Here is a 12097-nt window from a genome sequence, read left to right on the forward strand (position 1 = left end):
CGTGCCCTGTGCACCTGGCCGCCGCGCGACTGGCCCTGGGCTGGTGGGGGGAACAGGTGTGGCGTGGTGAAGAGTCCCACGAGTGAGGGGCTCACGAGTCCCACGAGTGGGGGCGCAGAAAGGACGGCCCAGATTCCACTGAGCGCGGGACAGACACAGCAGCGGGAGAAGCCCCGGAGTACTGCCGGGGATTCCTTCTGGCCCCTCTCCAGCGTGGTTTCAAAAGTTATGGGCAGCAACCATCCCAGGTCTGAGCTTCACCCGGAGGCCAAGAGGCGCAGAGCAGCGGGATGCGGTGGAGGGGCAGGTTTTTTTTTTTTTTTTTTTTCACATCGTCTCCAGGATGATGAAAGAACTGAAAGCAAAACCTTCTTCCGGCCAGACTTGTGGCCTGTGCTCCGCTAGATTTGGGCCCTGCAGGCAGCGGAAGGCGCGTCTCTTCTCCGCCATGGCAAGTTACTTTTGTTCTGGCTTTTACCAGTCAGGGTCTTTCCCGTCCCGTTATCACGGTCCCACAGGAGCGCGCGGGGGTGAGAGGCTGTCGCCCGCGGCGCGCGGGGAGGCCCGGTGCTGGCAGAGAGCCACCTGCCGCGGAGGCCAACCCTCCGGCAAACCTTGCCCTGACTTTTCTGCACCTGCTCCTGTGGCAGTGTCGCGCGCGCTTGAAATTCATAGCAGGCTGCGCGAGACAGGCACAACTCCAAAGGGACAGAACGCCACGGCCGCCTCCCTCACCCAGTGTCTCGTAGTCAGGGACACAGCTGTCTCGTCGAGGAGTAGTTTCGCAGGCTGTGTTTGGGCTTAACTGTTGCCTCCCACTCCTCCCACTCCTTGGGGAACAAGAGCGGAGAAAATTACCCAGAAATAGAGGCCGCTGTTTCCTTTTGAAAAGGGCCAGCAAGAAGGATTCGAGCCAAGGACTCAAGTTGGGAAGGCATCCTGATGTCTTGTCTGCATTAGTGAGAATTCTCTCTGGTGGCCTTAGTTCTTTTTCCAGGCACAAAGGGCTCTGTGTTTTCGCCATCTGTGCTGGCTAGCAAGAACAGTTAGCAAGTTCAAGATTGAGCCTTCTGTGTTCTTTCCATCAGGCGCTTGAAGGCAGTGGCAGGGCCTTTAGTTATTAGGGTCCCGGAAATGCCAAAGCAGTTGCTAGATTCCAGTATGATTTTGTTTATTGGTAGCAGTAAAGGCAACGTCAATGAAAATAACTGATTTTTTAAAAAAAGAAATATACATGGATGCAAGGAATGAATCTAATTATTTCTGTCTAGTGCCTTACTTACAAAAACAAAACTAACAGTTTTTCTTTATATCTTCTGGCTTTCTGACACTATGGTTGGAAGTGTCTTAAAATATATCATTGATACTGGAAAATGTCATCACCTTAATACCTCTTGGCCAAAATGCTGGTCTTGCTTCAAAATCCTGTATCTCTGTGGTGACTGTTGCAAGAGCTATTTTCAAGACATCTCTTTTTCTTATTGCTGGATAGAAGAGGTTAATAGCTGTCAGGGAGAAGTTCCTTTAATTTCAAGGATAAATTAAATGCAGACACTTGAATAAAGAAATAATGGTGTTAGTATTGATGAGGGCACAGGTGGAGTAAGATTTCCTGAATTTAAATTTATTGAAAGTTTTTCTTTGACGTTGATGAAAAGCAAAAAGGAAGCTAATTTACTAGCCATTTAACCATTGAGGTTGGTGTGGACTATTAGAGCCAGATGTTGTATACAGACAAATCTCCTGTGAAGTAGAATTCCTGAAAAATCTCTGTCATTTCTTTTTCCTCTGCTAGGAAGAACTATTTTGGGATAATTATATCATACCAGTTGGGACTAGGATGGAGGAACACATATATTTTTACTATTTCCTATGCAATCTAGCTGTGAATATTTGAAGAAACTATGTTTTCCTCCATTGAAAGTATCTTTTGTAACAAATACTTGATAGATTATTATGAGTTTCATTTTTAGGAGACACTTTGTTTTATATGTCTCAACATGAGCCATTTTCGTCTCCTATTCCTCTGTCCCTTTGCTATTGTTGTGAACTCTTCTTTTGCATTTTTAAATTAAATTTGACCATTAATTAAAATTTGACCTCAGCCTTCAAGGCTTTTCTTTCATGAAGCTTTCTTTGACTGCTTTAGCCAGAGTCAATCTTGCTTCCTAATCCTGGATGGTATCTATTGTATATTTTAGCATTTTATTTTGGATGGTCTTGTATCCTTCTCAAATCGTCTGTTTTCCTGTGTAGAGAAATATGTCTCCTTTTGTGTGCCTACCAAGCTCTGTTGAAATGATGTGTTTATGTGTCTGCCTTTCTCTCTCATCCCTCTCTCATCCATAAGGTAGAGGCCTTTATTTTAAATATTGGTAATCCTAAGGCCTATCCAAGGCTATCCCCACATAATAAAGCTCAGTAAATTTTTATGGGAGAACCAAATTTTAGGGCACGGGGTATGTTTTATTTCTTTGTATGTGTCATCTATGGTACCCATTATATTGCCAGACATGGAACACATGCTTAGTTATTACTGTATTTGTTAACTGATTAACTGTATTGTGTATTACTGTATTATATTAACTGTAGTTGTATTACTGTATTTGTTAATTGACAAGACACTTTATAGTCTAAGAAATTCAGTGTACACTGTGAACTTAAAAACACTTTTTCATCAGGTGCATTTTTGCCACCTGATTTTAACACTTTTTTTTATTTTTAGTTTTTTAATTAATTATTTACAACCGAAATCCACCAATTTTTTGAGAAAACGTAAATGCCATAAAATGAAGTGCAAATATCACCAAGTGAAAGAATCAACACCTAACGAAAGAATTACTAGAACACACAGATGATTTTTAAGTACCTTGCAACATACTACTCAACACTTTTTAAAAAAATGTTTATTATTTATTTTTGAGAGAGAGAGAGAGAGAGAGAGAGAGAAGAGAGAGGCAGAGCATGAGTGGGGGAGGGGCAGAGAGAGAGAGACCTAGAATCCAAAGCAGGCTCCAGGCTCTGAGCTGTCAGCACGGAGCCGGATGTGGGGCTCTAACTCACAAGCCATGAGATCATGACCTGAGCTGAAGTTGGACTGTTAACTGACTGAACCACCCAGGCGCCCCTTGCCACCTGATTTTGACAACTACTAGCTGAAATACCAAAGAGATGCTGAGAGAGTATATATCCTGGGGGCAGGCATCATTGACTTTCATCATTTTCTGTTGAATTCCTACTATGATACATGAGGATTTCACTTAAGTAATATCTGCCTTTTCCTACCTTCCAAGTTTGAAAGTTTTAATATTATTTAAAAATTTCCTATGGCATATTTTTGTAGCTTCCAAAATATTCTTAAAATTTTGATAGAATGACCTGCTTTTCAGTAGTGTAAGAGGAGATTATTTTTTTCTCAACTTCTGTTAGTTCAGCCTTTATTCTTAAATTGGCAGGGTTGAATGTTTCCATTTTATTCTGTAGTCATACTTAAATCTTAGTATTTCAGAGACTTAACAAAATTAGTCTAAAGTTGGTTTAAAAATCAATAGGAGTTTTTACATTATTTTGCAAATAGCAAATACTGTTTATAGCCGCGCCTAGTACTGTGCTGTGATTACTTTTTCTCCTTTTAGTCCAATGTCATGTGTATTTTTCCTTTTCCACTTGACAGGCAAATGTTCCCAGCAGCAGTGTCAATTGGACTGGCAATTTTTGGTACTGTATAAATTAATTCAGATCGTGCCACACTTCAGTTTGCTTATGATCTTTAGGTTGGAGTCCCTTCAAATGCCAGAAAGCAGTGGAGACTTGCTATAGGTGCCAGCACCCATACTAGCAGGTCAGATTCTTTCTAAGTGTTCATTCAGTTTTTTTTAAGGTAAAATAATCTTTAAGTCATCTGCCCCGGCCCCCCTTCCACCCCAGCCACAGGTTGTCACCCAGCTGCCTTCACTGTGTGTGTGTGTGTGTGTGTGTGTGTGTGTATGCAGGGAGGGTAAGGAATGTGGAGAGACAACTGGAGAAGTTGTTTTGCCACTAGTTTTTCAACTGATCTTTCTGGTTTTGGTCCCTTTTTTCATTTCTGTTGTCACCTTTCCCGTGAAACCCCTTTCCTTGTTCAGGGTTAGATCCTTTTCTCTCTCTTATCCTTCTCATACTTCTATATATTTTCAGTCTTCCAGAAATGTGTCAACTGGGCTTATTCTCCTTTTTATTCTTATTCTTTACTTTCATTGTTTTACTTGCTGTTGGGATGGACAGGATGCTGTGTACTTAGACTGTCTTCTTGACCGGAGGTCAGAAATAGCTAGCTTACACCCAGCGAAATCCTATTCTGAGTACAGAGTCCTCTGAACTGACAGCCCTACACATCTTTGTGATCTGTTAGCCTTATGAGATATCCTGTCTTCCCTGGAGGTACTTTAGGATAGATTAAGTCTGAGCTGTGTTATAATCAGGCTGGACTACCTATGTAAGCACTGAGAACAGCTGATAGGCCCACTTCCCTAAATGGGCTGGGGAACAAATCAAAACATTGAAACCGAAGCCCTTTACCTGAATAATGTAAGAAGTTCGAAGAGAGTGAGCTCAGGGAAGGGTCTACTTGCAGTTGGTGCTCTGTGCTCAGCATAGTGGCAGGGTCTTCAATAGCATATGCTCTTAGTTGTTGAATTCTATCTCACGTATGTGCCTGAAGGCAGGATTTACTTCACTGCAGCCCCACCGTTATGGCCAGGGTTTTATTTATTTATTTTTTATGGGGCCCTTTTTTTCTAATTCTGACCAAAAAAAGTAGGGGATGTGTTTCGTAGTGGGTTATGTGCTTTGGACTGTACAATTGAGAAAACATCTAGCCAGACACAAATAGACACTTTTCTAAAGAAGACATCCAGATGGCCAACAGGCACATGAAAACATGCTCAACGTCACTCCTCATCAGGGAAATACAAATCAAAACCACACTGAAATATCACCTCACACCAGTCAGAGTGGCTAAAATGAACAAATCAGGAGACTATAGATGCTGGAGAGGATGTGGAGAAATGGGAACCCTCTTGCACTGTTGGTGGGAATGCAAACTGGTGCAGCCGCTCTGGAAAACAGTGTGGAAGTTCCTCACAAAATTAAAAATAGATCTACCTTATGACCCAGCAATAGCACTGCTAGGAATTTACCCAAGGGATACAGGAGTGCTGACGCTCAGAGGCATTTGTACCCCAATGATTATAGCAGCACTTTCAACAATAGCCAAATTATGGAAAGAGCTTAAATGTCCATCAACTGATGAATAGATAAAGAAGATGTGGTTTATATATACAATGGAATACTACTTGGCAATGAGAAGGAATGAAATCTGGCCATTTGTAGCAACGTGGATGGAACTGGAGAGTATTATGTTAAGTGAAATAAGTCAGGCAGAGAAAGACAGCTACCATATGCTTTCACTCATATGTGGATCCTGAGAAACTTGACAGAAGACCATGGGGGAGAGGAAGGGGAAAAAAAAGTTACAGAGAGGGAAGGAGGCAAACCATAAGAAACTCAAAAACTGAGAATAAACTGAGGGTTGATGGGGGGTGGGGAGGGGAAGCGGGTGATGGGCATTGAGGAGGGCACCTGTTGGGATGAGCACTGAGTATTGTATGGAAACCAATGTGGCAATAAATAATATATATATTGTATATATATATAAATATATATAATATATAATATATAAATACTACACATATATAAATTATATATAATAAACATATAATATAAATATATAATATAAATATAATAATAAATATATATAATATAAATATAAATTTATTTATAAATTTATAAATATAAAAATATATAATATAAATATAAATATATATAATATATATACATTATATATATAAAGAAAACATCTAGCCATCTTCAAACTACCATATTTTGTGGTTGGCTTGACTTGTTTTCAAACTTAAATTTTTACAATGTGTATTTCTTGATCTCTTCCTTTGTGATTGCTATTACTTTTAGGCCTTTCTAAAATCAGGCAAATATTAACTAATGTTTTCCATTTATAAAAAAAAATTGAGTTCACTTTTTACATTGTACCCCTCAAATTCATGTGGGGTTTATGTTGGTATATGACGTGAGGCAAGGATCTGTCCTTTTTTTTTTTTTTTTCAAGTGTCTGATCAGCTATACTAGCACCTTTATTGAATAAAATATACTCTCTTCCACTGGTGTGTGATGATGGCTATATTAAGGAGAATCTTATTTTTGTATTTAAAGAGTATCCTACTATTGTTCTTACAGGCATCAGTTTTGAAAGGCAAGGACTCCAAAGCTTCTGAAAGAATGGTTGAAGTTGCTGGTCATCCGGTTGGCCTTTTTAATGATCAATTACTGACCACAGTAGTGAAGACTCACTTTCAAGATATTAAGAATAAAGGCGGAGTTGTTGAACATGTGATATATCCAACAAGAACCAGGGGCAGGGGAGTTGCAAATGTGACATTCAAAGAGAAAAAAGGTATTTCCAAATCAAATTTTGTAATTTTAGAAATACTTCTGTAATGAAATCAAGAACTGAATTTCATTAAAATGATTCATGGGATTGGTAGAGTTTAAAGTAGCATTTTGAAAATATTATTCTATTCTGAATATATTGGTACAATATTGTATTAACAAGAATGTATGTGAAAATGGCTCATGATAAAGTTGTTAGCAACTGCCAAATTCTTGAAGACTTCTTTCTATATTTAGAATCTGTCTGGATCTTGGGATGAAAGTGATACATTTTATTGTAGAAAACTTGTAAAATACAGAAAAAGAAATGAAGCCCCCAAGAATCTATAATCTCACAAATATGATAATTCTGAATTTTCAAGTGGCTTCAGCAATATAGTCATACCATTAGCTTCTCTTTGTTCAAACCTACAAAAAGATATTCTAATATAGCATCACCCTTATCACTGGTAAAGTTGGACTGGATGAATAGCTTGGATCTGAGATCACATCGAGCCATTCTGTTCCTATCCCATCCCTGACATAGGTGAGGAGGTTGGATCTGCAGGGGATATTCATCCCTCCAGCCTCATGGAGAGGGGCAGCCTTCTTTACAGCTTAGTAACTGGCAAAATATATTGCCAAAGAAAGATGAGTCTCCATGCCAGCGTCTTGGAGGTAAAATACTATACGGGGTTAGAAGCAGAAGAGAACTTGCTTTTCCTGAGGGAAGATAGGTTCTAGAGAGAAACCTAAGACTATAGATTATAGCACCTTTACCTGTCACCATAGTTAAGTCATTCTTTCTCAATGGGGATGTTATGGTAGGGAGCATGTGAAGGGCTCCTTATTATTTCTCTCAGGGGATTGTTGTGTTTTTGGAAGTTAATATTTTAATATTTAACATTAAACCAAAGAGAGAAAGGGAAGGCTCATTCATTCATTTGTTCACAAATATTTTTGACTGCTTATTATTTACCTGGCACCATTCTAGGCCTTCAGGATACGGCAATGAGTGAAGCAGGCACAATGTTTTCTTTCATGAAACCTACATCCGTGCAGGTGGACAGATAATAAACTAGCAAATAAATGAATATATAATATGTTGGGTGCTTGATTAATTTATATATTTATACATTATATATTTATCTTTATGTTTATACATTTATTTGTATATATTAACATGTAATGAGTGCTATGAAAAATATAAAACAGAATAAAGGGATACAATGTGATGGAGAGTACTGCTTTATTAGATAGAGTGGGTGGGGAAGTACTCTTTAGGTGACATTTGAGCAGAGACCTGAATGAAATAATGGAATGACTCATGTAGATAAGGGGGAAGAACATTCTAGGCTAAGGGAAGGACTGGAAAACATTTTCTGAGAGGGTAGCATGCTGGGCATTTTAAAGACAGCAAGGCAGCCTGAGTGGCTGGAGTGGGGTGAGCAAGGGAGAGAGGAAAAGGAGATGTGGTTAGATGGGTAGCTGGGGACCAGATTATGTTAAACAGCCTATAGGTCAAGGCAAGGTGTCTGGATTTTATTCTGGGTGAGATGGAAAACCATCGGTGGGTTTTGAGCAGATGACTGATAAAATGTGACTGCCCTTTCTTCGGTGGTGGCTCTGGCAGCCACGTGGAGAGCACGAGTTCCTGGTCATCTCTGGTTTTGACTAGGGTGGTAACAGGGCTGTTGACTGGGAACTGGTGGCCATTCAGGATTTGCTGATGGATTAGGTGTCATTTTCTGAGATGTGGAACACTGGAGGAAGAGTACTTTTGGAAGGGGAATAGTTATCAAGATTTGAATTTTGGTCATTGAGATGTTTATTAGGATAATAAAGTAGAGATTTCCACTGGCAGATGAAAGTGGAGGCCAAAGAGAATTTGGAAATGATGCATTAAAAAAATCTTTTTAAAATGTTTATTTATTTTTGAGACAGAGAGAGAGAGAGAGAGAGAGAGAGAGAGAGAGAAAAAACATGAGTGGGGGAGGGGCAGAGAGAGAGGGAGACACGCAATCTGAAGCAGGATCCCGGCTCTGAGCTGTCAACACAGAGCCTGACGTGGGGCTTGAACTCACAAACTGTGAGATTGTGACCTGAGCCGAAGTCAGATGCTCAACCAGCTGAGCCACCCAGGTGCCCCAGAAATGATGCATTTAGTGATAGTATCTAAAGTGGTGGGATTGTTGAGATAAGTCTGGGATTGGGTGTATATTTGCAAAGAGGTATAAGTCCTGAGGCCTGGGGCATGCTAACATCTAGAGAATGAGAAGAGAAGGAGAATTAGCAAAGGAGACCATGAATTAGAGGAGAACAAAGACAGTGTGGTATTCTGAATTTAAGAAGGTGAAGTCTCCTTATGGCCATAATTAATAGAGGGAAGATTTACTTTTAGGTTTTTGTTTTCTATTCATATATACATTCATATATATACACACACGCATATATATACACACACTTGTGTGGTTTTTTTTTTTTTTAAAGATTTTTATTTATTTATTTATTTTTGGGACAGAGAGAGACAGAGCATGAACGGGGGAGGGGCAGAGAGAGAGGGAGACACAGAATCGGAAACAGGCTCCAGGCTCCGAGCCATCAGCCCAGAGCCTGACGCGGGGCTCGAACTCACGGACCGCGAGATCATGACCTGGCTGAAGTCGGACGCTTAACCGACTGCGCCACCCAGGCGCCCCGCTTGTGTGGTTTTAAAAATATGATTAGGATCAAATGTACACATGAAATCAACTTTAATCTGTTAAAGTAGAAGGGAAAACTATTTAAGTGTTGAATTTAGAGGAAAATGAAAAAAAATCTTAGGCATGTTGAATAATAGAGTTGAACATTTCTATTATTAATAATTAATTATTAGTGTGTCAGGCTGCAAACACTTCTGATGGCAGTGTTTCCACTTAGGTGCAAAGAATGTCAGCAGAAAACAGAAACGCTGTCAGGCAGAAAAGGTTGGACCTGCTCAATTCACAGTCTCTCATTTTGGTGAAAAGGTAAGGTGTGATGCCTGCAGTCCTGGATCCTGTTTCTTCTGTGTGTTCCCTACACAGGAGACACAGAGCACTCTCATCTCACGACTCCTACAAAAGGAAATGCCAACTTGCTAACCTGAGTGCTAAACGCCAAGCCTGTGTCTTGAAATTTTTGGCTTATTGCCTCATCTGTTTCATGTTCCTATGTGTGCCTTTTGATGCTTTCAAAGTGACACAGAGTTTTTATGCTTATATGGAGGATGTCAGGTAGATACCTAAAGACTTATTTTCAGGAAGAAAAAAAAGTAGGATGAACATTAAAAAGGAGCTTCAAAGAGGCAGGAAAGGTAGAATTAAGAGGAAAAAGTTAAAATTCATTGGTCTGAAACTATTCACTGAGAAACGCAGGGTTCTGGGCCATCATCTGATGAACTTAAGTTGGAAGACTCTCCAGGGGAACTCCTGTCCACAGAGAAGAACCAGAACATTGTGTATCTGTACCTCATAACAGTGTATGGATTTTGCTTAAGACTTTGGTTCAAATAACATTCTGCCTCTAAAACATATTTGACTAGCTCTTTTTGGGAAATGCACTGAGGGACCGTGAATCCCAAATTGAACATTATGGCCTTGATGGGGTTGTGAGATCTCTGCTGTGGCGCGAGAAACTAGTCTGTGCTAGGCAGGCGGGGTTTAGTTTAGGGCAACTGCTGTAGAGATGGAGAAAGTGGCAGGAAAAAATGTGTTTATGTTGTCCACTCCCCTAGACAGTGCTGTTTTCATTTCTCTCTGTTTAATTTTAGGTCTTCAGCTCTGTAAAAGCTATCCTCGATCTTTCTGTTTTTCGGAGTCAAGTCATTCTAGAAAGTCTGGTAACGGACCTGACAAGGAAAATCCCAACTTTATCCTTCAGTCCTCTGGAACCCAATGGAAGAGTCTCTGTGCAAGGGTCATTTCTGGATATCCTGAGACTTAAAGAAATTTTGCTATTAAAAGCAAGTTCTCTTTTAGAAAAAAATAGGAATTTTATCAGTGAAGAGAAGTGGAACAGCCAGGGCCCCAAAAGGGATCTCCAGAGAGGCAGTAACTCCTCAGAGTCACCCGGGTCCTCAGTACCTGAGACCACTAGGAGCGGAGAAACACTTGTTCTCGATACAGATGTATTCCTTTATCTGAAAAAGAGCAGATTTTATGAAAGCACATTGAAAAAATGTCATGTTTTCTGTCAGGAGAGAGTGGATGGTGAAATCACCACAATCTGTATACGAAATGCTCAACAATGTTCTCACCCAAACAATGCAAAGCTTGTGAAAGCACTTATTGAGGAATATTCACTTGCTCTTCACTTTGAGCTTAAAAAAGAGACACTTCTTTTGAAAGGAAAGGAGAATAGAGATAAAAGAAGGATTAAGTCGGCCTGTGAACAAGTAAGTTTGAGGTACCCTAAGGTTCTGATTAATTTTTACGAGACGCACATTGATATTATAGGATCTTCTTCTGACACATACTTGCTTAAAAAAGAGATCATGAAATTAATAAGGCTAAAAAGTTAGGTAATAAAATCTCAGCAATAGTGATAGTGGCAGTCACTCTCCCTTACTGAGCAGAGGCGATGCTGTGTATGATGCTAGCTTTACACACATTAGTCATTTAATCCTTACAACCATCTTTCATTGTAGGCATTGCTATCCTCGTGTTCTAGGGGAAGAACCTAGGATTTGGAGAAGTTAAAACATTTGTCCGGAGTTATCGAGCAGGCAAAGAATGGGGTTAAACTTGGCCTATCTGACTACAAAGATAATATCTAAGTCTTAAAACTTTGAAAAAAAAATCTCATTAAACTTTGAAGAAATCTCACTTTCCCTGCAACCCCAAATTCTTGGAATGTATCTTGCTCATCTCAAAGTAAACAAATGTGATTGTGATGATGTGAACTGTTTAGATCAAAAGAAAATCACAAGACAAATCTCTCTCTATGTTTTCATTTTTCTTAGCCATCTAAATCCCAAGTATTGGGGCGCCTGGGTGGCGCAGTTGGTTAAGCGTCCGACTTCAGCCAGGTCACGATCTCGCGCTCCGGGAGTTCGAGCCCCGCGTCGGGCTCTGGGCTGATGGCTCAGAGCCTGGAGCCTGTTTCCGATTCTGTGTCTCCCTCTCTCTCTGCCCCTCCCCCGTTCATGCTCTGTCTCTCTCTGTCCCAAAAAAAAAAAAAAAAAAAATAAACGTTGAAAAAAAAAAAAAATAAATCCCAAGTATTTCCATCTTTTATTTAAAAAAATCGTTTTTAAGTTTATTTATTTTGACTCTACACTGTTAGAGCCTGCTTGGGACCCAGTGTGGGACTCAAACTTATAAACCTTGAGATCATGGCCTGAGATGAAATCAAGAGTCGGAGGCTTAACTGACTGAACCACCCAGGCACCCTGTTTTTCCATATTTTAAGATACAATATTTCATTGTTGTTTTTGTCAATGAGAAATTGCTCTTTACATCAAGTGCCCAATAAGATGTCTTTAAATTTAAAAAGTGCTTCATTTTTATTTTGCTCCTAGAAGTTTGTCTCAGTCTGGGTTCAGTCAGGAGAGAGAAGGCACACAGTAATATGAAAAGGGAAAGTTTAATATAAA

General features: G+C 39.9%; 1 protein-coding gene across 2 annotated transcripts; it reads left to right on the top strand.

Moving 5' to 3' along the window:
• Nucleotides 1–225: 225 nt before the first annotated feature.
• RBM43 (RNA binding motif protein 43) lies at nt 226–11520 on the top strand. Of its 2 annotated transcripts, none has more exons than XM_047869078.1 (4): nt 226–451; nt 6292–6508; nt 9403–9491; nt 10274–11520. In XM_047869078.1, exons 1-4 carry the CDS (start codon nt 344–346, stop codon nt 11021–11023), a joined length of 1164 nt encoding a protein of 387 aa, XP_047725034.1. In that variant the 5' UTR covers nt 226–343; the 3' UTR covers nt 11024–11520. The 2 variants fall into 2 exon arrangements, with proteins under 2 accessions (XP_047725034.1, XP_047725035.1); XM_047869079.1 differs by lacking the exon at nt 226–451 and adding an exon at nt 3624–3841.
• Nucleotides 11521–12097: the final 577 nt, after the last annotated feature.

Source organism: Prionailurus viverrinus, chromosome C1 (assembly GCF_022837055.1).
Source record: "Prionailurus viverrinus isolate Anna chromosome C1, UM_Priviv_1.0, whole genome shotgun sequence".
Taxonomy (NCBI): Eukaryota; Metazoa; Chordata; class Mammalia; order Carnivora; family Felidae; genus Prionailurus; species Prionailurus viverrinus.

What these genes read in the sequence shown, in the direction of transcription:
- RBM43 (XM_047869078.1), top strand. Translation starts at nt 344, where the DNA reads ATGATGAAAGAACTGAAAGCAAAACCTTCTTCCGGCCAGACTTGTGGC. An exon ending in CGCGTCTCTTCTCCGCCATG is followed by an intron (nt 452 to 6,291) that starts GCAAGTTACTTT and finishes TTGTTCTTACAG; the next exon opens with GCATCAGTTTTGAAAGGCAA. An exon ending in TCTCTCATTTTGGTGAAAAG is followed by an intron (nt 9,492 to 10,273) that starts GTAAGGTGTGAT and finishes GTTTAATTTTAG; the next exon opens with GTCTTCAGCTCTGTAAAAGC.